At 43.8% G+C, this 26,731-nt stretch overlaps 1 protein-coding gene across 2 annotated transcripts in view; it reads right to left on the reverse strand.

Moving 5' to 3' along the window:
- Window positions 1–26,731, reverse strand: part of PDE1A (phosphodiesterase 1A) — a 351,420-nt gene that overhangs the window by 76,862 nt on the left and 247,827 nt on the right. For both annotated transcript variants that reach the window (XM_089680839.1, XM_089680840.1), the window contains exons 2-3: window positions 9,631–9,744; window positions 4,331–4,513 (exon numbers count right to left, since the gene is read on the reverse strand). In XM_089680839.1, the coding sequence (XP_089536965.1) occupies window positions 4,331–4,513; window positions 9,631–9,744 (297 nt within the window). The remainder of the gene's footprint in view (window positions 1–4,330; window positions 4,514–9,630; window positions 9,745–26,731) is intronic.

A 26,731-nucleotide genomic window follows, 5' to 3' on the forward strand; every position in this document is an offset into this window, starting at 1 on the left:
TTAGAAGCCTTCCCAACTCCTGAAATTAAGACGAAATTGTTGCCTGATCATAAATACAGAGAGCTGGTCTGTCATTAGAAGCTGTAGAAATGGTTGTTTAGACGTGAGTTTTGCTTTAAACATAATTTATACTGTTAGGTCATCAAGTCCAACAATAATCTGTATAATATAATAATATTAATTTAAGTTGTAAATTAAATTAAATTGCACATTAACAGTAATTACACTGGGGGATTTTCTTATTAACCACTTCAATACCGGGCACTAATTTTTTTTTTTTTCAAATGTTTCTATTTTTTTTTTATTACATTTTTTCTTTTTTTACTATTTTATTTTTCAGCACACTGTGACCAAAGCAATACAATCAGGAACTAGCTAGACCCTGATCAACATTCAGGTTGGCTATTTAACCACTTCAATACAGGGCACTTATTTTTTTTTTTTTCAAATGTTTCTATTTTTTTTATTACATTTTTTCTTTTTTTACTATTTTATTTTTCAGCACACTGTGACCAAAGCAATACAATCAGGAACTAACTAGACCCTGATCAATATTCAGGTTGGCTATTTAAATAGCCAACCTGAATATTGATCAGGGTCTAGCTAGTTCCTGATTGTATTGCTTTGGTCACCGTGTGCTGAAAAATAAAATAGTAAGAAAAAGAAAACAATTTATAAGAAATGAAAAAAAAAATAGAAACATTTGAGAAAAAAAATAAGTGCCCGGTGTTGTAGTGGTTAAAATAACTGAAACTAGCTTGGAGGAAATTACATTTTTGTTATGTTTTATCATGCTGGATTTTGTTATTGTTAAACCATTGCTAAAAGATATTATTGGCTCAATTCACAAAGCAAAGACCAGGAAAAGTCCACCTATAACCAGCATTTTTTAGGGGCTGTAAACAAGGGTGTATTAAAGCCCACCTATCACCAAGGAGGGGGGTCACCAAAATTATGCTATAGGGCCCTGTGATTTATAGTTCTAGTGAACCTACTTTCATTTATATACTGCATATGGTGTTTGGGGATGAGATAAGGTTCAGTACGAATACAGATTTGGACCAATTTTGCCTCTTTGGGCATTCATCTAAATGCCTGACCTTTTTTGTAATATGGTGGAAGACAAACGTTGTGTATAGTAGCAATGCTTAGCAGCTAGTGTCATCACCTGGCCTCATTCATTTACTGGCTAGGAATCGTCAACATCACTGATATTATTGACCAAATATGTTGGCATGGCATTATTTGGTCAATGACATCACTCAAGAGACCCTGCCTCTTTATTTACATTTAGTAGCAGGGCTTGTGAGATTTCATTTGCATTGTGTAGTGACAGGATCAGACATGCCCATTGGTTGGAGAGTTTCTTCTTTTGGAAGAGTTATTCAGTATGATTGACTAGGATCCGCATCACTGGATGATGTGTTTGATGATGGATTTCCAAGTGGGATTTAAAAAAAAACTTTTTCAATAAGGACTTGTCAAAGCGTTTGTGTTTAATTTACACTTTTCCTTTTTTTTAGTGTGAATGAGTAGGGGTACTATGTGCCCTTTAGTCATTCGCATAGGGGACAGCATTTGGGGGCCCCTCATTTTTAAAGAGGGCTTCCAGATTCTACCCACATGCCCCCACAACCACTGGGCCAGGGTTGTGGAGATAAGGCCCTTGTCCTCTTCAACAAAGTATCCCCCTCATATTGAGGGCATGTGACCTTGTATGGTTTGGGGCTGAGCACACAGATCCCCCCTTTCCTGAATGCTCAGATAAAGGTCTGGCATGGAGTTTTTCAGGGGATGTTCATGCTTTATTTGTTATTATTTTTCTATGGGGGAGGTAAACTTCATACCAGGCCTGAAGGGTCTGCTATGGAAATTAAAGGTGACCCCCAATTTTTTTTGTGTGTGTGTGTGTGTGTGTGTGTGTGTGTAGTTCCCATTGGCATCTAAATTAATTTCTCATCTAGGATAAGTGTCTGGTTTAGATGAAGGGGATCCACAGCCTTTTGTTTATAAACAGTAAAGTGGTCAAAACTGTAATTTTCTGGCAATTTAAAAGGCTTTTTTTATTTTGTTTAGGTAAGTTTTGCTGTAGTAGGTAGGCACTCCCTTGGTGTGGTATCTAAAGTAATTTTGCATTTTTTTTAATGTCACAGTTTAAGCTTTTTTAAGCCCTTCACGCCTAAGGGTAAAACAAATCTTAATGCCTAACTAAAATTTTGCAACCTTGACATGGGTTAGTAAAACAGTACATATCATCACAACAGCTCTGTACATCCAGGTGAATTATACCTTGTTGTTTTCAGGACAAATTGGGCTTTCATTGGGTGGTAAATGGTAATGGATATCTCCTGATCTGTTTTTAATGTCAAAGGAAAACTGGGCCAAAATAGTAAAAAAAAAATATATTTTTAAATATAGTTGTGTGTTTCTTGTTACTACCATAACCTACCACCAGAGAACAACCCAGAATAAAGTATACAGCTTCTGACGATCACAGAGATACCATATATGTGTATGTTATTTGTTTTTTGTACCCGTAGTACAGCCCAGAAACAAGAGTGCGCATTTTGCTTTTTTTTTGCCCTACCTAAAACACTGACACTAACTGACACTGTTACTAGTTAAAAAAAAATCCTGACATTTGACCCTGATCAAACCTTTAACTAGCTATTTTTTCTTTATTTTTCATTTTAGTATTTAATATTTATTTTTCTTTTTTTTACACTGTTGTTTTTTTTTCCTCTCTACTATTCTATTGAGAGAGAAAGAAAACACGGGGGCGGGCTTCACAGTGACTGATCACTGTGATAGCCAAACAGAGGGCTATCACTCTTAATCCAGAGTTTCGGTTCCTGCTCCTTAGTATGGGCCTCGGGGCTCTCAGGGACACACTGGTCCTCCCAGCACAAAGACAGTTATGCAAATATATGGCCCCCGTGAAGAAAAGCCCAGTTCTGTGAGGCTGCATACTTGTGCCAAGGGGTTAAAATCACTTTTTCCCACCAAATGAAGTTAAAATATTTTTATTTGCTTTGGTACGTGTTTCCCAGGAGAGTGACTAAACGCCCCCCCCCTTCATGTCATTTGTTTGACAATCCCTTGCCTATTAACTGTGAAAATAAAAAATGGCCATTACTGGTTTTTAACAATTGTCACCCGTTGACTTCATTGGGGCTCAGATTCAGCACCCAAACTTCAGTAATGTTTGCCAAACCTACTCCAAACTGAACCCAGGTACATCCCTGATGGTGTTCATTAAAGTTATGTTGAGACAAAACTGTGTAAACACATGTATGTTGTTGCATGAATGTCAGAAGGAGCTGTGGCCTATTCCTGGCAACCTCCAACTGTTAATAAGGACCTGGTAAAACTGAAATTGAAATTATGATCAACAACAAGCTATCTGGCGAATTCAACAAAAAAGCAATATCATATCCCTCACTTACGGTCTCAGAGAGTAGTTTTGGTTACAAGCTTCATAATATAACTGCATTAAAGTGTTTGTAAAGCCAAAACTTTTACATTTTGGATGGAATAGGGAATGCATTTTTTTTGTCTGTGTCTCATTGGGTAGATTTGTCTCCACTTCCTGTCCCAGATACACAGCAGGAACTAAGAGGGAATTTCTCCAAAGCAAGAGGAAAATCAGTCTTAGCTGTCACCAGAATATATTTTCTCATTGGAATGTTTCCTCTTACTTTCTGCTCCCAAGACACCTCACACATGTTGGATTTTTTATGCTTTCTGTGCTGGAGACAATGGTAACTTGGAGAATTGGCAAATCTCCCCTACAGGAACACAGACAACAATAAAAACCAGACTAACGTTCTAACCCTTCCTATAAAAATAAGAATGGCTTTATATTTACTGTAATATCCCATTTAATCTGTTATTCCTGTTTGATGTTGCTTGTGCCTGCTCGGATGCCCCCATAGCAAGCTGCTTGCTATGGGGGCACCTGACAGGAAGGAAGAGCCAGAAGCACCGGCGGGGGACCAGCGAAGAGAAGGATACAGGCTACTCTGTGGAAAAGCATTGTACAGAGCAGGTAAGCATAACATGTTTGTTATTTTAATTTAAAAAAAAGAAAAGTGATCCTTTATTATGGCTTTAAACTTGTTCTGGGTGCAACTGCATGTGATTTTCCCAAACTAAGCAAAAACAAAGGAGGAGCAGAAGCTAGATTTACCTACTGGATGTCAAATTTCCATAGAAATATAACTTCACAACTAGGCTTGTGTTTTTCACTAATGTTTTTTCCTTTTTATTTAAACAGTTTACAAATGTGTCTTAACACTGATAATTAAAGCAGAACACAATTATAGCTGACCTTTCAACGAATATTCCAGCTTGAACTGCATGGACGATGCTCCGAAACTTTGGTTTTTCTTCAGGCCTCCTTCTCCTCATGCCCATTTTTCTTGTGAAGGTGGATGCCAACCAGTCTCTCACCTCCAACGGAACCGAGTCTGTGTGGATGTCAGAGAGCTCATCCTCTGTATCCAATAGGCGCCTACATTTTTGGTAAAAATAACATTTGATAGGTTCAGCATAAGATACATGATAGTAACATGAAAAATGTGCTCTACAAATAGTCATGTTTATAATTACACAAGCCTCTGTAGATCAACATCAACTACCCCCTATTGAAATCTTTCGATATAATCAAATTGTGTCCTTTATCCAATCCAAACTTAAATTAACACTTACCTATTTCAAACTTTCTTGTTAAGCTTCTGGTATGTTGAAAGGTCGCATATCTACTATATATACTTCCCTTATTGATCCAAAAATCAAGCTCCCTTACATGATTCAGTGGGAAAGGGACTTAAATATCTCCTTAGAACTAACTTATTGATAGGATACGGCTTATGCTTTGTCCGAGATTTCTATTAATACCACACTTATTGAATCAAACTATAAAACGCTCCTGCGCTGGTACCTGGTCCCTGAACGCCTTGCAAAAATGTACTCTACCACGTCACCTTCCTTTTTCCAGAGGTGGCCCTTTTTCAGAAATTACCTTCAGGTATCCCCAAGAAATCGATCAAACTGATTCTTTACATTCTCCTGGCTGAAAGAATTACGATAGCTAATATTGGAAGCCATCAGTGATATCACTTGATTATGTCAAAAATAAATTTAATTGGAAAGTGATTATTGACAAGCTCACTTGTATTCTTAATAATAATGCATCAAAATTTGACAGTACTTGGGATCCATGGATTCGACACCTCTCCGTCCCTTAATGGGTTCGTGGCTGACCCTCCTTTAATTTACTCTTTCTTCTCTGCTCTTTTTCCTACTTTTTTCTTCATTATTTTTTCTTCCATTTTTTGATTCTGACATTCCATTTTGCTGCATTATATACTGGTGTCTGACAACTGGTTGATTATGCTTATGGTTAACTGTTTCTCATAGTGAATTATATACCAGATTTCTGTTTACTGTTGTAGTTTATTCTCTTGATCTGTAGACTGCACAGGAGGGACTGTTTGGTCCCGTACCTAATTGCTCAGTCCGATTTTTTCATCCCTCTGTTTAATGCCTGTGTCATTAATTTTCCCAAATGATTATTTTTTGAGAATTTCTGACTTTCACATTTGTTGGTCTTGTTGGTCTGTAGGTTTGTTTCTTTTAATAAAAACATTGAAATATAAACAAGCCTCTGTGATATAATAATGCTATTATTTATTCATTATTTATTCAGTTATCATTTTCCCATCCACTTAGCTGTGAGCATTGGGAGAGAAGGGTAAAAGGGCCATCTCAGGATTCCATGTTCCTGGCCTCAAACTTTACCCTTTCCTATGTGTTTGCAAGGTATATTTTGTGCTCAACAAGGTTGCTTGTACCAGCTGAATGTGCCTAATCGTCCATATTCCCATTGTACACGTTCCTGGAATAGGCTCTAAAATATGGGGTGCTTCAGCAACCACCAGCTGGAGACTGGAACATGCACAGTACACTGTAAATAATTGCCAGCACACCACGTATCATTAGATTGAGTCCAAACTTTTTTTAAATTGAAGAATGATCACATCACAAATCGGAGTGTAACATTTCCAAGCCGTGCAGGACTCCTTTGTCAGGCATGTGATATCAAATGGCTAACGAAGGATTCCTGCGTGACTTCAAAACATTGCACTCTTCTTCTGTTTGTGATGTGATCATTCTCCAATAAAAAAAACGTTTGGACTCAATCTGAAGATACGTGATCTACTGACAAATATTTACACTGTAAGCTTTATGTGCCTGGCACAACTCCAAACCAGAGATGTGGGAAACTGAGAGTTTTTATTTTCCTGGAAGTTTGGCAAAAAGATATGGAGATTTTGGGGAAGTATCACATTTCGGCAAAAGCATTGGAGTCAATGGGGAAGGCAAAATGTAAAAAATATATTTTGAAAGTACACAAATAAAATCAAATAAGCAGCAAAAAGAAAAACACAATTACAAAAAAACACAAAAACATTCAATTTTCTAGGGCAGCTCAATAAGAGAAACTAAAAGTTTCCACTTTAGTGAAATTTTGCCAAAGCCGAAATTAGTAATTCCACAAAAGATATCAAGCTCACCAAAATCCCTACTAATGAGAAAAGGAACATGGTACTATTTGTTTTTAAAGAAAACTTGTCATCTACTTAAAAATTTGCATGCATACAGAGAAAAGAGTTGGACATTTTAAATGCTTTCCTGTTGTGTTTTTTTTCTTTCCTTTTTTTCATTCCCTTGCAATGTGCCTGTGAATTTGCAAGAACATTTGACTACTCCAAGAAGCATCAATTCCATAGCACAACAACTTCCCTTTGCACTTTATATTCCTCTCCTCATCTAGTTACTGTCTGTGCTGGCCCATCCTATCCACTCCTCCTATCACTTCCCTACATAACCTGTGTTGTAGCTGTGAAGGGGAATACTATAGAGCATGGGTGTCAAACTGTTGGCCCTCCAGCTGTTGCCAAACTACAAGTCCTATGAGGCACTGCAAGATTGACAATTACAAGCATGACTCTCAAAGACAGAGGCATGATGGGACTTGTAGTTTTGCAACATCTGGAGGGCAGCCAGTTTGACACCCGTGCTATAGAGTATTGCTTGAGTGACAGCTCTGAGTCTGCTGGGGCTGCTTATATCACATCCAAGACGGCAGCACCCAGCAGCAGTTCCAGGGCTGTCTAAAAATGGAGGCTTTTTTAGGTAAATATCATACATAAAATATGTTAAATGCTCATATAATCTTATGAGGAGATTTTTGTTAAAATAAATGGTCTGGCGACAGGGTCTTTTAAATGACCCAAAACACTTTTTAAAAGGAAGGCAGAGACTCTGCTATAAAAAACTGTTTTTATGCATGCCTGCCATGCAAACCAACTGCCAAGTTCTGACCCTGCATGAGGAAAAGGAAGCAGACTGGCAAGTAATTTTCAGATTATGGTGCCACAAATGCTATTTTGGCCACAAAGCCAAATTGCCCTACCAATATCTTTTTTCATAATTCTCTGAAATTTGACTGTTGTGAATTGGTAGATATGGGACTTGTCTATGTTTAACAAGCAAATAAAAAAACTTTAATTTATATGCAATTTCCAAATGGGCCACCCTGCTTGGGTACGGCTGATCATTGTGATAACTATATAAAAGCATTTTAAAGGTTTCTGGAACTCTTAAAAATGGTCTGAAATGTTTTCCTTGATGCAGATTCAACCTTAGAAACCTATTAAACGTACGTTGCCGTGGCACATAATAACAAGATTCTCCTTAATAACAATGAACATATATTGCTAGAAATAGCTTTATGGGGCCAAATATCACAGTGAAGATTTCGAATGCCACAATGAACAGGCAGTATCACCATGTATGGCTGTTGGACTATTTTAAGACGAGTCTTTCAACAAGGAAAGAGTTTAGGTCATAACTTAGGAAAAAAACAGTTTCTGAAATGACTTTTTCCTCCTGAATGACCAAGAATAGTGTGTCTAATTAAATGACCTTTGGGACCTAAAAATAGCTTTTGCTATTATCCTAAATTATGTGTACACTCTATTTATATACTGTTTAAATGATTGCATGGACTTAGCCTAATTGCTTCATTATTATGATACAAAGACAATTTAACAGAATGTATTCACAATATGTGACCACCCTTGATAATAGATTGGTAAGGAGTGGGTGGCTAATACAAAGTTGATGAAAAAAAATGCTATTTTTTATGTTCCAACAAGCACACTCCACAGTGGAATTTCTTTTAACCGTTACTCATGCATTATTTTAGAGCTTGTAAGTGGAAGTTAATCTAACAAAAGTGACTCTAAAATATTTTTCTTTTAATTCGATACAGTCATAAACACGCAGTCTGGTACCTTCCTTTCACATTGAAGATATACTAAAATGAGTGCTTAAAAGAAACCTGACATGAAATTAATAGAGGCTGCCATTGCTGACCTCTCCTTTGGAAAATAGTGTCTGACTCTCTTGCCTCAACACTTCAAAAACTTCTCTCTTTTTTTATCTTAATACTTATTGTAGATTAGTGTCTTTAAAAGTACTGAAGACATGGAGTGTACATAGCAACAGCCATTCAACTAGCATTTTTATATTTCTCCTGTGACAGGTCCACTGTAAATTTCATTTTTAACCAGAATATATTTTTTTGTTTGGTTGAAGTGTTAAAGGGTTATACATGCCTTCAGGTTTTCAGTGCATCCCTATTGGGTAGATTTCACTACACTGTTTTACCTCGTGACCAAAGAGGAATTGAGGAGATTTAACCAGTATTGACAAGACATTAAAATTTTAACTGCAGTTCTCATGCTTGCCCACTCTGTTTAAAATAGTTTTATTGTTTTCTAAGAGTCCATACTTCCTGTTTTAGTGACTGAAAAGGAAATTAAAAAAAAAAAACTTTAACGCCCAACTCCAAACAAATTTATTTTAATTAATTTGGCCTCCAGATGGTCAGCAAAGGAAACAATTTAGAGCTGTCCCCAGCAGTACTTCTTTTTTGCTACAATTTTGCCCAGCATCAGCATCATAAACCATATTATGAATGCTGGACATTACTTCCCTGCCCATTTAGAATGTGTCACCACAGCACCCTTCATTGAGAGTATTGATGCAGAAAACTGTGCTGAGGTCATCAAATCAGCACTGCTCTCTCCATCTCTGAGGGCCACATGCTGCTGAAGAAGATCAGAAAAGGACCAGTGCCATGTGATTATCTTGAAGATATTGTAATATTAAAAGTAAGCATGATGTACAAAATTGGAGAGGCTCCAAGGGATAAAGGGGTGCCACTTGTGAGGGAAACACAGAGCCTGAAGCCGGGGTTTAAATATCACTATGAGTACTGAACAATGGGAAGAGAAGGATCGGTGATACATGTTTGTATGAGAATTGCATGGTAAGGAAGAGGGTCACTTCCCTGTAATAACCACGATAACATCCAATTTCTAGTTCTGTTAGTGACCATATTCTTTGTTGTACTATGTTGGCCAAAAGCAGGAAAACATAAGTAAAACCAAGGAGTGAAGTTTGAGTGTGGGTGTGCCCTGTTCTCCTTTTTCACCCCTGTCCTTTTAGAACTCTTTGGAACAATTATCATCAACAAATAAAAAAAAAATTAATTACCTGGTTTCATCAATGTAAACTGCTTCCAATACAGATGCTGCATATTCAATATTATTTTTTAGGTCTGATACATTAATATCTCCTTTCTCAAGCTGTTTTACCAAACATCGTAATCTGTAAGAAAAAAAAAAAAAAAAAGTTCATGTATTAACATCTATTAGTTAAGATGCCATAAATACTAAATATATTTTATTAAGAACATGCAAGTATGCCCAGGAAATAAAAGAAATGTTAAACATTATTTAAACTTAGCATAAATGGTATGATACCAGAAGGAAAGTATCTTCCAGTCTACAAAAAGTAAACTCTGTGATGTAGATTCAGTTTGAGATGTTGCTCATAGTGACCAGTCAACTTCTTTCTTCCAGAAGAAGAAACCTAATTAGTCAATATGCACAATAATTCCCATTTTTAATGTAGGCTAAATAATACTGATGAACCTCTTGAAAAATTGCAGTGTTCACAGCAATACTCACCTGTTCCCCAGAGCAGTCCACTGGAGAAATTCAGTTTGATGTACTAATCATTGCCCTACTGCCAAGTTGAATGTATCCCCATGTCATCTAAACTGGAAGTCTATGTACATGCAGTCATGACTCCAAACCCTTTATTCCTTTGCACTACAGATGGTCTAGTTCATCACCCAGTCTGGCAGTATAGCAGTACCCATATGCAAGGCCAGTGCTAGACTATTTTGCGCCCTAGGCAAGACTAGTTACCTGCGCCCCCAACAAAATAAAAACAGTAGAAAATGTTAAACCAACAAAACATGAAACTGTTAAATGTCTTTTAATTTGCAAAAATAAGGTCCATAAGATGTCACCAGCACCAATATTAAAGACAAAATATATATTAACAAAATATAAATTAACTGTATTAACCAATCAGACAGAGAGGAAAAAAAACAGAGTTACAAAACTCTCAGTGATCAGCAGCTGCTAGTCAACTTGTAGCACATAGGGTTAACCCTGAAACAAGAGCACAACCCTACCTATTGATTGGCTGCAGCTGTGTAGAAGAAGGCGGAGCCAGCACATGACATGCCCAATTCAGGCACTATCCGGCTCCCTGTTACAGCTAGTGGATCGTGTGTGCCACTGTGTGTACCGGAGATTATGTACTGATCCTCTTATCAGAGACTGCTGACTGCCCAGAGTCCTGGGCTAATGTCATCCCTTCCCATCCTAGAGGGAGCCGACACTTCACTGCTACATGGAATAATGTCATGTGTGTATACATGTACTAAATAGTCATGTAAGTGGACAGGCTTTGAGACAATTGTGCAGAGTAAAGATACCATCATTCCCTGTGTATGAGGAGAGGGGTCTCTGCAGAGAAATTAAGAATTCATACAAGAGGTCCATAGGCCACAAAGAGAGAGTGCTGTGCCCAGGTGCCCCTAGGTGGCAGTGCGCCCTAGGCAGCTGCTTAGTTTGCCTAGTGGAAGCACCAGCCCTGGCCATATGCCACTGCTGTGTCATGTGTGTGCCCCACTCAAGATAAGGAGGACTGCAGATTTTCATTGCTGCTGCTTGGAAGATGTATAGGCACGTAGATGGGAAATTTTTAAAAAGTACAGCAGCATTACATGTAGGGAAGGTGAGGGAATAGTATTACATATTTTTGTTATATTGGGCTTTAAAAATTTGTTCCAAGAACATACAATGTATGCTGGTATTGTCTGAACATGTATGTACATTCAGCAAACAGAGGATGGGCAGACAACAAGAATACCTGACAAGTAGATTTTTTTTTATATGTATACCCAGAGAATCACACAATTCATTTTTTTTGCACCAAATTGCATCTTCATTTTCTCAGGAGTCATCATCTTCGCGATAAAATGAGTAATACCACATGTCAATAGTTCATGCATTTTAAGTGAATAACAATGTAAAATTAAGGGCAGGGATTTCAGTTATTTATTGTTTGTTGTGCTTATCCTATGTATTTCCAGAACAGGACTAAATGGGTTCATTTGTATTTATTTTTTCACAGTTAAAAAGCATCTATTGGCCTGTCCTCTTTCTTAATCTCCAGTCATGTAAGTAACACAGAGTGCCTTGGTCTTGCAACTCTCCAGCTAAAAACCTGAGCCTGGAAACAATTTCCAGCATCCAACTAAATCTGACGTTGTCTGGGCATCATGCTCACCCTCTTTCCACAATAATTTAAGCCATGCAGAAAATGTTTCTGACTTTTCTATGACCTCCCTGGATAATAAATTTAACTCTGATTAGTGACTCAAAAAGAGTCGGTGACATACAGCAAGTCACTCAAATGTTTCAGACGAGTTCAGCAATGGCAGCCCCGTGTATTTTTTCATATAACAACAGATTAGACAGCAATGTTTGGCTAATGATTTCCTGGTTTATACCCTCTCTTGGTTTTTAATTAAAGGATAACTATAATTTTATATGATTACCCATTAAGTTACTATGACTTGGGTAAGTGAGTATCCCAAATGCCTCAAACCTACCTGTCCATACTCTTGCTAGATGCATGCTGCGTGGCCCTTGAGGAGCTAAACCGCTGTCACTGCATACTCTACTAGTCTATCCTTCTGCACATACATGTACAAATCCTATTCATTTCTTTGGAGAGGCCCTCTCTTGTTGGGGCGCATAATAGATGGGCAGACTGTATTGATACATTTGAAGTATAATAAATTAAATTATTTTCATGTCAACGTTAAAAAAACTGTTTAGCAGTGTTTTTGTAACACATTCTCTAACAAATATTGCAATCCTATTGTATTTTTAATGGGTAATGTGGCCTTTCACAAAATCCAATCATATTGAAACAACATAACAAACTATATGGGCATTTTTCTATTGTTTTAAACGGAATCTCATGCCAATTAACCTACCAGCATGTCTTTGGAGTGTGGGAGGAAACACACAAAAGCACAGGGAGAACATGTTAACTCTATACAAGTTAGGGATTGAAAAAAAAAACAGTCTAATTAAGTTTATACTTGTTTTTCAGAGATAGCTGGCACTCAGCAGATGATTTTTTTAGACTCTGCAAAGGGATGATTCTTTCCACATAGAGAGCAAAGGTCCTATTCTGCAGTAGGGGAAAGGCTTTGGATATGGCTGCATTGTAAAGAAAACAAACTTTAGGATGTTGCACATCATTTGTTTTGATGCACCTGGAATGTATTTGGCTGATTTAAGTTTGAAAGATCAGTTGAGCTTTAAATTCTGCACATGACCTGAAGTAGAAAGTGAACTCACGTTCAGCTCAACTCATGTCACTCTTTAGTAGAGCATGATTCATATGACAGGGCCATGGTTCCTTGGTACATTTCTCTCAAGTATGAGGAAAGTCAAGATATGATGCTGCTTGTATTGACCAATGCACATGTTAACAAAATTTAGCAGTCTGACCATTTAACAATGCAATAAAAAAATGCTAAACCACCCATCTAAGATTACACATCAATGTATTTGCATGCCATTAATAATGAGGATACTGTTTTTATCTATGCTTAATACTAAAATACATCAAAACCAAAAAATGTTTTTATAGCTTTGGATTGAGTGTGGAAGAGTTTAAACTATGGGACAGGAAAATCTCACCAGAGAGGACAAAAAAAAACCTGATAGTTTAAACCACGGGTGTCAAATTGGCAGCGCTCCAGCTGGTGCAAAACTACAAGTCCCATCATGCCTCTGTCTTTGGGAGTCATGCTTGTAACTGTCAATCTTGCAATGACTCATAGGACCTGTAGTTTGGCAACAGGCTGGAGGCAGTTTGACACCCGTGGTTTAAATTTTCAGGTTTTTTTTTTTTGCTACCTTTGTCTTTTCTGGGGAGATTTTCCCACTTCCTGTCCCATAGACACATCAGGAAACAAAGGGAAATCTATGTAAGAGTAAATCATCCCTTGGACAATTGTAACCACACATATTCCAGTGGAAGGTTTTCCCTCCGTTCCTCTTCTGGTGATACTTTAAATTCCAGATTTTTCAGTCCGCAACTAGAGAAGGTGAATCCCCCTAGTAGGAGCATGGGCAGTAAAGTAAATGTAACAAAGTTGAAAAATCCTTCCTAATTCATCTAAAACAAACATATAACGAATTGTCTTTAGATACACTTTAAACTAACAATATTTGCACTTCTAAGCTGTACATTCATGTGTACACTGATTTATCCTTCCATAATACTTCAAATAAGTTCTAAAATTCATAAGTGACATTTGGACTAAGGAATTAATGCACAGAAGGAGATCCAGCCCCTTAAAAGATTGGTCTTGAAATTAACCTTTTGACACATTTGCCAATATCTGCAAAGAAGCTGTTAAATATTTTAGGATAGTTTTATCATTTATTCATGTATTCCTCTTTTACTCATTTTGTTTCTCAATACTTATTCAATATTTTGTTGAGGCTGCTTTCAGCTTTGCGTTTTCTGTATCTCACTTGAGACCTTTTTCTAACCACTTTATTCCCAGAAGCCCCTCTTCAATATACCAAATATTTTTGGCTTTAATTCATAGCTGGTTTTGATGGATATGCTATTACTTAATAGGTTTTTTGGGGGGAAGAAAGGAGCTCGGAATTAGAATATTTCCTGTAATATTCCGTAGTTCAGTTTTTACACAATTAGCATTTCTCTGGATATTTGCCTCAAAATACAACCAATGAAATCATCTTCATACATATGATTTTATATAACATAAAGAGATGCTGAAAATCAAAGATGAATGCTTTTCAGTCTATTTTTTTATTTCAGGTACTTATATAGCGCTGTCAATTATGCAGCACTTTTACATATACTGTATATATTGTACATTCACATCAGTCCTTAACCCTCAAGGGGTGTACAGTCTAAGGTCCCTAACTCACATTCATACATACACATACTAGGGCCAATTTAGACAGGATCCAATTAACCTCCCAGCATGTCTTTGGAGTGTGGGAGGAAACCAGAGTACCCGGAGGAAACCCACACAAGCACAGGGAGAACATGCAAACTCCATGCAGGAGGTGCCATGGTTGGGAACTGAACCCATGACTCATTTACTGCAAGGCAGACGTGCTAACCACTAAGCCACTGTGCCACCCCACAGCCACTGCCATAGGAACCTGGGTACATATAGGAAAGAGATATATGTATTACTTATTGATGTATTATATAATATTTAATACAATTTTACAATAAAAAAAATTATGATTTACCCAAGTGTTAAAAGGCACAATTTCAGCATATGGTCAGTAACATGGGTTTCCATGTCATTGTTGATACCACTATCATTGTTGTCCATATCATTGTTGATACCACTGAAGAACAGAGGTTGACAAAACTCATCCTACTGAATATGCAGTAAACAGTTCAGATACCTTAGTATCACCCAAAATCCTGCATGCTATTAGTCTGGGAATTTTGGCAAGAACTTTACTGAGCATGGCCTAAATGTCAGAAGAAAATACATGTGCTAGTTCACTGTTATAATCTTGACCTAATTCCATTTTAATTAGGGCTTCTTTAGTAATTGTTTAATCCTTTCTTGGCTTTAGTTATTGTAGGAGATAACAAGGTAGATAAGAAATTAATTACTAAATAAGTATGAGGTCCGGGTTCACCTCATCCATAGAACCGTGGTGAGTGTTCGAGGTCATAGTTCCCATAACATTGGATTCCACTTAAGATTTTTTTAAAAATATAATGCACTGAATAGCCTTTGGGTTTTTTTGTTAGGCCACTCCCCTTACTATAAACAGGGGTGGAAAAAGGGTAACAGAGCAGCCATAGTGTAATTGAATTAGAAGCTGTTGCGGGTGAAAGCTGACAATCTGCAGAGAGAGAGACTACAGTCAATTAGGAACCTGTGCATTAATTATGATTGCTAGCTCTTTGGTAAATCAACCCCTTTGTTGCCTTCCTTTTTGTTCTTATTACTGAGGGATTTTTCATCTTTAATTTTATTTTGTGGTTGCCATCCAGCAAACATTTTCCCTACAAGGCTTCCATTGCTTTTGTTTCAGGGGGCAGTATTGTGAGGTTTTCATTTAGTTTGGGATTTTTTTTTATCTCTGTAGGGCCTTTATTTTAGGTTATTTTTTTTTTATTTGCAAGGATTCTCTTAAAAGAAAGCTTACTTTTGTTTCAGAAATGTTTTTTTTTAGGGGGGTGGTCATTTCTTTTGTTGGATTTTCTATTTTTATTTTATGTGGTTTGGTTAGGACATTTTTAAAGTTTGGGGTTCTCAAAGCAGAGCATTCACTTGGTGCTCATCATCTGTTCTTGGAACTGCCTTATGTTTTCAGCACAAGTGCAAAAACAGTGTGTACCTAAACCATCTCATCACACCCATCTATCACCATAGATAAAACTAAAAGTTAGACATACACCAGTTAGGCCTACTACCCTAATTAAAACTGCCCTGTCGCTGGCCAGTCTTGTACTGCAGTATTCTCTGCAGTTTCCTAATTCTTTCAGGAAAGCCCGAGGCTGTTCTCTTGGTCTCTAGTACATTTGGGCCTAGCCTTGCTCATTTAAATTGGCCTGTTGCTGGCCTCTTTTACACTATTGTATTGTCAGCCTTTTATTATTTTTTTAGTAAGACATCTGCCTGTATTCTTTTTTTTTAGTACATTTTGGCCTATTCTCCTTAACTAAAACTACTGGCCACCTTTACCCTGCTGTATCATCTGAAGTCTCTTAGTGAGAGCTTGACAGAAACTTGACAACAGCAAGGCCATTTCCATCAGTATAAGCAAGGGATAACCACAGCAAATTACAGGTCAATTTCTGTGTGTGTCTATTACCATTTGATCAAAAAGCATGTATTGTTGCTTAACCCCTTCACGCCTAAGGGTAAAACAAATCTAAAGGCCTAAGCACAATTCTGCACCGTTGACATGTGATAGCAAAACCGTACATATCATCACAACTACTTTGCACATTTGGGTGGATTATACCTTGATTTTTTCAGGACAAATTGGGTTTTCATTTGGTGGTAAATGGTAATGGATATCTCCTGATTTTTTTTTTATTATCAAAGGAAAACTGGCCCAAAATAGTAAAAAAAATCCTTTTTTTTTATTTAGCTATGTGTTTCTTGTTATGACTAGAGATGAGCGAAGAAATGAAAAATTCGATTCGACTGATTCGGCGAATTCGTGGACAATATTCGATTCGAGTCGAATAAATTCGCTGTGAATTTAACTTAAAAAAGGGTGTTTCTAGGCTTCAGAGAGACTTAATATTAGTGCAGAACACTGTACCTTTAATTTAAATGCCCTTGGAGTCTGCTGGGGAAGAGAAATAATACTGTCTGTCAGTATGACATGCAGATGAGTGCCGTCGATCTTAGAATCACTGCACACTTCACTCCTTTGGCCAGTCACGGGGCCAAAACCAGTGTTTGGAGCCACAGTGTGGCGGTGGAGGCAGCAGCAATGGGAGGCCATACAGCAACCTATGACAAAATGGAAACCAGCAGGAGCGTGAGGAGACCTGAAAGTGGCACATGGCAGAGTGGGAGCAATGGGAGGCGGTACAGGGACCCAGGTCACACTATGGGCCCAGCAGCAGCGTGACCAGGCGGTACGGGGGCCCATGGCCGATATGGGGCTTGGTGGCACCTATGGAAGGCCTGTAATCTGCCAGCAACCTATGACAAAATGGACAACCGCAGGAGTGTGAGGAGATTTCAAAGTGGCACATGGCAGAGTGGAAGCAATGGGAGGCCGTACAGGGACCCAGGTCACACTGTGGGACCAGCATCAGCGTGAACAGGCGGTACGGGGGCCCATGGCCGATTTGACCTCATTCATCCCATAGTCCTGCCGACTCACGAATAGCGTGGCCTCCTCAAAGGGCCTGAGCAAGCGCAGGTGTCACACATGAGCTGACAATGGCTGACATCTAAGTTACACAGGGAGTACCTTTATCCGCTTTTAACATCAGGAAATCTGTGATGGCCTTTAGCTGTTCGTAAAGGCGGTCTAACATATGTAGGGTTGAATTACACCTTGTTGCAACGTCACAGCATGAGGAGTCGGTACGGGGGCCCATGGCAGATTACATGTCTGGCAGCAGCAATGGGAGGCCCGTAATCTGCCAGCACCCTATGTCAAAAAATTTAACACACCAGCAGTGTGAAGAGACCTGAAAGTGGCACATGGCAGCAGAGTGTGGCGATGGAGACAGCAGCAATGGGAGGCCGTACAGGGACCCATGAGAGACTCTGGACTTGGCAGCAGCATGAGGAGGCGGTATATAGGGGCCCATGGCAGATTAGGGGCCTGGCAGCAGCTATGTGAGGCCCGTAATCTGCCTGCACCCTATGTCAAAAAATTTAACACACCAGTAGTGTGAAGAGACCTGAAAGTGGCACATGGCAGCAGAGTGTGGCGATGGAGACAGCAGCAATGGGAGGCCATACAGGGACCCATGACAGACTCTGGACTTGGCAGCAGCATGAGGAGGCGGTATATAGGGGCCCATGGCAGATTAGGGGCCTGGCAGCAGCTATGTGAGGCCCGTAATCTGCCTGCACCCTATGTCAAAAAATTTAACACACCAGCAGTGTGAAGAGACCTGAAAGTGGCACATGGCAGCAGAGTGTGGCGATGGAGACAGCAGCAATGGGAGGCCGTACAGGGACCCATGAGAGACTCTAGACTTGGCAGCAGCATGAGGAGGCGGTATATAGGGGCCCATGGCAGATTAGGGGCCTGGCAGCAGCTATGTGAGGCCCGTAATCTGCCTGCACCCTATGTCAAAAAATTAAACACACCAGCAGTGTGAAGAGACCTGAAAGTGGCACATGGCAGCAGAGTGTGGCGATGGAGACAGCAGCAATGGGAGGCCGTACAGGGACCCATGAGAGACTCTAGACTTGGCAGCAGCATGAGGAGGCGGTATATAGGGGCCCATGGCAGATTAGGGGCCTGGCAGCAGCTATGTGAGGCCCGTAATCTGCCTGCACCCTATGTCAAAAAATTTAACACACCAGCAGTGTGAAGAGACCTGAAAGTGGCACATGGCAGCAGAGTGTGGCGATGGAGACAGCAGCAATGGGAGGCCATACAGGGACCCATGACAGACTCTGGACTTGGCAGCAGCATGAGGAGGCGGTATATAGGGGCCCATGGCAGATTAGGGGCCTGGCAGCAGCTATGTGAGGCCCGTAATCTGCCTGCACCCTATGTCAAAAAATTTAACACACCAGCAGTGTGAAGAGACCTGAAAGTGGCACATGGCAGCAGAGTGTGGCGATGGAGACAGCAGCAATGGGAGGCCGTACAGGGACCCATGACAGACTCTAGACTTGGCAGCAGCATGAGGAGGCGGTATATAGGGGCCCATGGCAGATTAGGGGCCTGGCAGCAGCTATGTGAGGCCCGTAATCTGCCTGCACCCTATGTCAAAAAATTAAACACACCAGCAGTGTGAAGAGACCTGAAAGTGGCACATGGCAGCAGAGTGTGGCGATGGAGACAGCAGCAATGGGAGGCCATACAGGGACCCATGACAGACTCTGGACTTGGCAGCAGCATGAGGAGGCGGTATATAGGGGCCCATGGCAGATTAGGGGCCTGGCAGCAGCTATGTGAGGCCCGTAATCTGCCTGCACCCTATGTCAAAAAATTTAACACACCAGCAGTGTGAAGAGACCTGAAAGTGGCACATGGCAGCAGAGTGTGGCGATGGAGACAGCAGCAATGGGAGGCCGTACAGGGACCCATGAGAGACTCTAGACTTGGCAGCAGCATGAGGAGGCGGTATATAGGGGCCCATGGCAGATTAGGGGCCTGGCAGCAGCTATGTGAGGCCCGTAATCTGCCTGCACCCTATGTCAAAAAATTAAACACACCAGCAGTGTGAAGAGACCTGAAAGTGGCACATGGCAGAGTGTGGCGATGGAGACAGCAGCAATGGGAGGCCGTACAGGGACCCATGAGAGACTCTAGACTTGGCAGCAGCATGAGGAGGCGGTATATAGGGGCCCATGGCAGATTAGGGGCCTGGCAGCAGCTATGTGAGGCCCGTAATCTGCCTGCACCCTATGTCAAAAAATTTAACACACCAGCAGTGTGAAGAGACCTGAAAGTGGCACATGGCAGCAGAGTGTGGCGATGGAGACAGCAGCAATGGGAGGCCGTACAGGGACCCATGAGAGACTCTAGACTTGGCAGCAGCATGAGGAGGCGGTATATAGGGGCCCATGGCAGATTAGGGGCCTGGCAGCAGCTATGTGAGGCCCGTAATCTGCCTGCACCCTATGTCAAAAAATTAAACACACCAGCAGTGTGAAGAGACCTGAAAGTGGCACATGGCAGAGTGTGGCGATGGAGACAGCAGCAATGGGAGGCCGTACAGGGACCCATGAGAGACTCTAGACTTGGCAGCAGCATGAGGAGGCGGTATATAGGGGCCCATGGCAGATTAGGGGCCTGGCAGCAGCTATGTGAGGCCCGTAATCTGCCTGCACCCTATGTCAAAAAATTTAACACACCAGCAGTGTGAAGAGACCTGAAAGTGGCACATGGCAGCAGAGTGTGGCGATGGAGACAGCAGCAATGGGAGGCCGTACAGGGACCCATGAGAGACTCTAGACTTGGCAGCAGCATGAGGAGGCGGTATATAGGGGCCCATGGCAGATTAGGGGCCTGGCAGCAGCTATGTGAGGCCCGTAATCTGCCTGCACCCTATGTCAAAAAATTAAACACACCAGCAGTGTGAAGAGACCTGAAAGTGGCACATGGCAGAGTGTGGCGATGGAGACAGCAGCAATGGGAGGCCGTACAGGGACCCATGAGAGACTCTAGACTTGGCAGCAGCATGAGGAGGCGGTATATAGGGGCCCATGGCAGATTAGGGGCCTGGCAGCAGCTATGTGAGGCCCGTAATCTGCCTGCACCCTATGTCAAAAAATTTAACACACCAGCAGTGTGAAGAGACCTGAAAGTGGCACATGGCAGCAGAGTGTGGCGATGGAGACAGCAGCAATGGGAGGCCGTACAGGGACCCATGAGAGACTCTAGACTTGGCAGCAGCATGAGGAGGCGGTATATAGGGGCCCATGGCAGATTAGGGGCCTGGCAGCAGCTATGTGAGGCCCGTAATCTGCCTGCACCCTATGTCAAAAAATTTAACACACCAGCAGTGTGAAGAGACCTGAAAGTGGCACATGGCAGCAGAGTGTGGCGATGGAGACAGCAGCAATGGGAGGCCATACAGGGACCCATGACAGACTCTGGACTTGGCAGCAGCATGAGGAGGCGGTATATAGGGGCCCATGGCAGATTAGGGGCCTGGCAGCAGCTATGTGAGGCCCGTAATCTGCCTGCACCCTATGTCAAAAAATTTAACACACCAGCAGTGTGAAGAGACCTGAAAGTGGCACATGGCAGCAGAGTGTGGCGATGGAGACAGCAGCAATGGGAGGCCGTACAGGGACCCATGACAGACTCTGGACTTGGCAGCAGCATGAGGAGGCGGTATATAGGGGCCCATGGCAGATTAGGGGCCTGGCAGCAGCTATGTGAGGCCCGTAATCTGCCTGCACCCTATGTCAAAAAATTAAACACACCAGCAGTGTGAAGAGACCTGAAAGTGGCACATGGCAGCAGAGTGTGGCGATGGAGACAGCAGCAATGGGAGGCCATACAGGGACCCATGACAGACTCTGGACTTGGCAGCAGCATGAGGAGGCGGTATATAGGGGCCCATGGCAGATTAGGGGCCTGGCAGCAGCTATGTGAGGCCCGTAATCTGCCTGCACCCTATGTCAAAAAATTTAACACACCAGCAGTGTGAAGAGACCTGAAAGTGGCACATGGCAGCAGAGTGTGGCGATGGAGACAGCAGCAATGGGAGGCCGTACAGGGACCCATGAGAGACTCTAGACTTGGCAGCAGCATGAGGAGGCGGTATATAGGGGCCCATGGCAGATTAGGGGCCTGGCAGCAGCTATGTGAGGCCCGTAATCTGCCTGCACCCTATGTCAAAAAATTAAACACACCAGCAGTGTGAAGAGACCTGAAAGTGGCACATGGCAGAGTGTGGCGATGGAGACAGCAGCAATGGGAGGCCGTACAGGGACCCATGAGAGACTCTAGACTTGGCAGCAGCATGAGGAGGCGGTATATAGGGGCCCATGGCAGATTAGGGGCCTGGCAGCAGCTATGTGAGGCCCGTAATCTGCCTGCACCCTATGTCAAAAAATTTAACACACCAGCAGTGTGAAGAGACCTGAAAGTGGCACATGGCAGCAGAGTGTGGCGATGGAGACAGCAGCAATGGGAGGCCGTACAGGGACCCATGACAGACTCTAGACTTGGCAGCAGCATGAGGAGGCGGTATATAGGGGCCCATGGCAGATTAGGGGCCTGGCAGCAGCTATGTGAGGCCCGTAATCTGCCTGCACCCTATGTCAAAAAATTTAACACACCAGCAGTGTGAAGAGACCTGAAAGTGGCACATGGCAGCAGAGTGTGGCGATGGAGACAGCAGCAATGGGAGGCCGTACAGGGACCCATGACAGACTCTGGACTTGGCAGCAGCATGAGGAGGCGGTATATAGGGGCCCATGGCAGATTAGGGGCCTGGCAGCAGCTATGTGAGGCCCGTAATCTGCCTGCACCCTATGTCAAAAAATTTAACACACCAGCAGTGTGAAGAGACCTGAAAGTGGCACATGGCAGCAGAGTGTGGCGATGGAGACAGCAGCAATGGGAGGCCGTACAGGGACCCATGACAGACTCTGGACTTGGCAGCAGCATGAGGAGGCGGTATATAGGGGCCCATGGCAGATTAGGGGCCTGGCAGCAGCTATGTGAGGCCCGTAATCTGCCTGCACCCTATGTCAAAAAATTAAACACACCAGCAGTGTGAAGAGACCTGAAAGTGGCACATGGCAGCAGAGTGTGGCGATGGAGACAGCAGCAATGGGAGGCCGTACAGGGACCCATGAGAGACTCTAGACTTGGCAGCAGCATGAGGAGGCGGTATATAGGGGCCCATGGCAGATTAGGGGCCTGGCAGCAGCTATGTGAGGCCCGTAATCTGCCTGCACCCTATGTCAAAAAATTAAACACACCAGCAGTGTGAAGAGACCTGAAAGTGGCACATGGCAGAGTGTGGCGATGGAGACAGCAGCAATGGGAGGCCGTACAGGGACCCATGAGAGACTCTAGACTTGGCAGCAGCATGAGGAGGCGGTATATAGGGGCCCATGGCAGATTAGGGGCCTGGCAGCAGCTATGTGAGGCCCGTAATCTGCCTGCACCCTATGTCAAAAAATTTAACACACCAGCAGTGTGAAGAGACCTGAAAGTGGCACATGGCAGCAGAGTGTGGCGATGGAGACAGCAGCAATGGGAGGCCGTACAGGGACCCATGAGAGACTCTAGACTTGGCAGCAGCATGAGGAGGCGGTATATAGGGGCCCATGGCAGATTAGGGGCCTGGCAGCAGCTATGTGAGGCCCGTAATCTGCCTGCACCCTATGTCAAAAAATTAAACACACCAGCAGTGTGAAGAGACCTGAAAGTGGCACATGGCAGAGTGTGGCGATGGAGACAGCAGCAATGGGAGGCCGTACAGGGACCCATGAGAGACTCTAGACTTGGCAGCAGCATGAGGAGGCGGTATATAGGGGCCCATGGCAGATTAGGGGCCTGGCAGCAGCTATGTGAGGCCCGTAATCTGCCTGCACCCTATGTCAAAAAATTTAACACACCAGCAGTGTGAAGAGACCTGAAAGTGGCACATGGCAGCAGAGTGTGGCGATGGAGACAGCAGCAATGGGAGGCCGTACAGGGACCCATGAGAGACTCTAGACTTGGCAGCAGCATGAGGAGGCGGTATATAGGGGCCCATGGCAGATTAGGGGCCTGGCAGCAGCTATGTGAGGCCCGTAATCTGCCTGCACCCTATGTCAAAAAATTTAACACACCAGCAGTGTGAAGAGACCTGAAAGTGGCACATGGCAGCAGAGTGTGGCGATGGAGACAGCAGCAATGGGAGGCCGTACAGGGACCCATGAGAGACTCTAGACTTGGCAGCAGCATGAGGAGGCGGTATATAGGGGCCCATGGCAGATTAGGGGCCTGGCAGCAGCTATGTGAGGCCCGTAATCTGCCTGCACCCTATGTCAAAAAATTTAACACACCAGCAGTGTGAAGAGACCTGAAAGTGGCACATGGCAGCAGAGTGTGGCGATGGAGACAGCAGCAATGGGAGGCCGTACAGGGACCCATGAGAGACTCTAGACTTGGCAGCAGCATGAGGAGGCGGTATATAGGGGCCCATGGCAGATTAGGGGCCTGGCAGCAGCTATGTGAGGCCCGTAATCTGCCTGCACCCTATGTCAAAAAATTAAACACACCAGCAGTGTGAAGAGACCTGAAAGTGGCACATGGCAGCAGAGTGTGGCGATGGAGACAGCAGCAATGGGAGGCCGTACAGGGACCCATGACAGACTCTGGACTTGGCAGCAGCATGAGGAGGCGGTATATAGGGGCCCATGGCAGATTAGGGGCCTGGCAGCAGCTATGTGAGGCCCGTAATCTGCCTGCACCCTATGTCAAAAAATTAAACACACCAGCAGTGTGAAGAGACCTGAAAGTGGCACATGGCAGCAGAGTGTGGCGATGGAGACAGCAGCAATGGGAGGCCGTACAGGGACCCATGAGAGACTCTAGACTTGGCAGCAGCATGAGGAGGCGGTATATAGGGGCCCATGGCAGATTAGGGGCCTGGCAGCAGCTATAGGAGGCCCGTAATCTGCCTGCACCCTATGTCAAAAAATTAAACACACCAGCAGTGTGAAGAGACCTGAAAGTGGCACATGGCAGAGTGTGGCGATGGAGACAGCAGCAATGGGAGGCCGTACAGGGACCCATGAGAGACTCTAGACTTGGCAGCAGCATGAGGAGGCGGTATATAGGGGCCCATGGCAGATTAGGGGCCTGGCAGCAGCTATGTGAGGCCCGTAATCTGCCTGCACCCTATGTCAAAAAATTTAACACACCAGCAGTGTGAAGAGACCTGAAAGTGGCACATGGCAGCAGAGTGTGGCGATGGAGACAGCAGCAATGGGAGGCCGTACAGGGACCCATGAGAGACTCTAGACTTGGCAGCAGCATGAGGAGGCGGTATATAGGGGCCCATGGCAGATTAGGGGCCTGGCAGCAGCTATGTGAGGCCCGTAATCTGCCTGCACCCTATGTCAAAAAATTTAACACACCAGCAGTGTGAAGAGACCTGAAAGTGGCACATGGCAGCAGAGTGTGGCGATGGAGACAGCAGCAATGGGAGGCCGTACAGGGACCCATGAGAGACTCTAGACTTGGCAGCAGCATGAGGAGGCGGTATATAGGGGCCCATGGCAGATTAGGGGCCTGGCAGCAGCTATGTGAGGCCCGTAATCTGCCTGCACCCTATGTCAAAAAATTTAACACACCAGCAGTGTGAAGAGACCTGAAAGTGGCACATGGCAGCAGAGTGTGGCGATGGAGACAGCAGCAATGGGAGGCCGTACAGGGACCCATGAGAGACTCTAGACTTGGCAGCAGCATGAGGAGGCGGTATATAGGGGCCCATGGCAGATTAGGGGCCTGGCAGCAGCTATGTGAGGCCCGTAATCTGCCTGCACCCTATGTCAAAAAATTAAACACACCAGCAGTGTGAAGAGACCTGAAAGTGGCACATGGCAGCAGAGTGTGGCGATGGAGACAGCAGCAATGGGAGGCCGTACAGGGACCCATGACAGACTCTGGACTTGGCAGCAGCATGAGGAGGCGGTATATAGGGGCCCATGGCAGATTAGGGGCCTGGCAGCAGCTATGTGAGGCCCGTAATCTGCCTGCACCCTATGTCAAAAAATTAAACACACCAGCAGTGTGAAGAGACCTGAAAGTGGCACATGGCAGCAGAGTGTGGCGATGGAGACAGCAGCAATGGGAGGCCGTACAGGGACCCATGAGAGACTCTAGACTTGGCAGCAGCATGAGGAGGCGGTATATAGGGGCCCATGGCAGATTAGGGGCCTGGCAGCAGCTATAGGAGGCCCGTAATCTGCCAGCACCCTATGTCAAAAAATTAAACACACCAGCAGTGTGAGGAGACCTGAAAGTGGCACATGTTTGAGGCATGATTCATGGCGGATTTAGTCAGTTGTGTCAGGAACTGGTGGTTTGAAATCCAGACTAATCCACGCCTGATTCATTTTCACAAACGTGAGTCTCTCCACACTTTGGGTGGACAGTCGTGTCCTCCGCGGAGTTACAATACCTCCTGCCGCACTAAACACGCGCTCCGATGCCACGCTACTGGCCGGGCATGACAGCCTTTCAAGGGCAAATTCAGCTAGTTGGGGCCAAAGGTCAAGTTTCGTTGCCCAGTAGTCAAGGGGATTGTCTACCTCGGTTGGCAGGGTGCTGTCCAAGTAGGCCCAAGCCTGTTGTTTGAGCTCCTGCTCCAGGTCCACCTGATGCTGCTGCTGCTGCTGCGGCTGGTTAGTAGTTTCCTCACTGCGCTGGTGAAGAAAGCTACTCATCATCGACTGCAGACTGAGGCAGCCACTGCTGGTGGAGCTGCCACTGCTCCTACCACCCCACCCCTCCCCTGCTGCCATGCCAGCGGAACGCGAGCGCACAGGGCCCACAGTGTCTGAGGATGGACGTTGGCGCACAAAGGCAGAGACCAACTGACTACATAGGTGGTTTTTATAGTACGTAATTTTGGCCTCCCTCTCAGCAGGTGTGAAAAAGGCCACCATTTTGGACCGGTAGCGAGGGTCCAACAAGGTGGACAGCCAAAAGTCATCCCTCTGTCTGATGGTTATTATTCGGCTGTCGCTACGCAAGCAACCGAGCATGCTATGGGCCATTTGTGCCAAGGAATGCGAGGGACTCCCTGCCTCCATCTCCACAGCATACTGCCACGGTGCGTCTGGGTCCTCTGTCTCCTCCTCCTCCTCCTCTACCAGATGCTCCTGCTCCTCCACTCCTGTCCGCTGAGTGGAAAAACCACCCATTTCACTCAATAATTCCTGAGCACAAATGTCCTCCTCTACCTCCTCCTCTTCTTCCTGTCCTGCCCCCACAGGGGTCATGTGGCGTTGAGATCTGTGCGC

The sequence above is a fragment of the Staurois parvus genome, unplaced genomic scaffold, assembly GCF_062004578.1.
Source record: "Staurois parvus isolate SC_StPar_1 unplaced genomic scaffold, SC_StPar_1.0 ptg000251l, whole genome shotgun sequence".
Lineage (NCBI taxonomy): Eukaryota > Metazoa > Chordata > Amphibia > Anura > Ranidae > Staurois > Staurois parvus.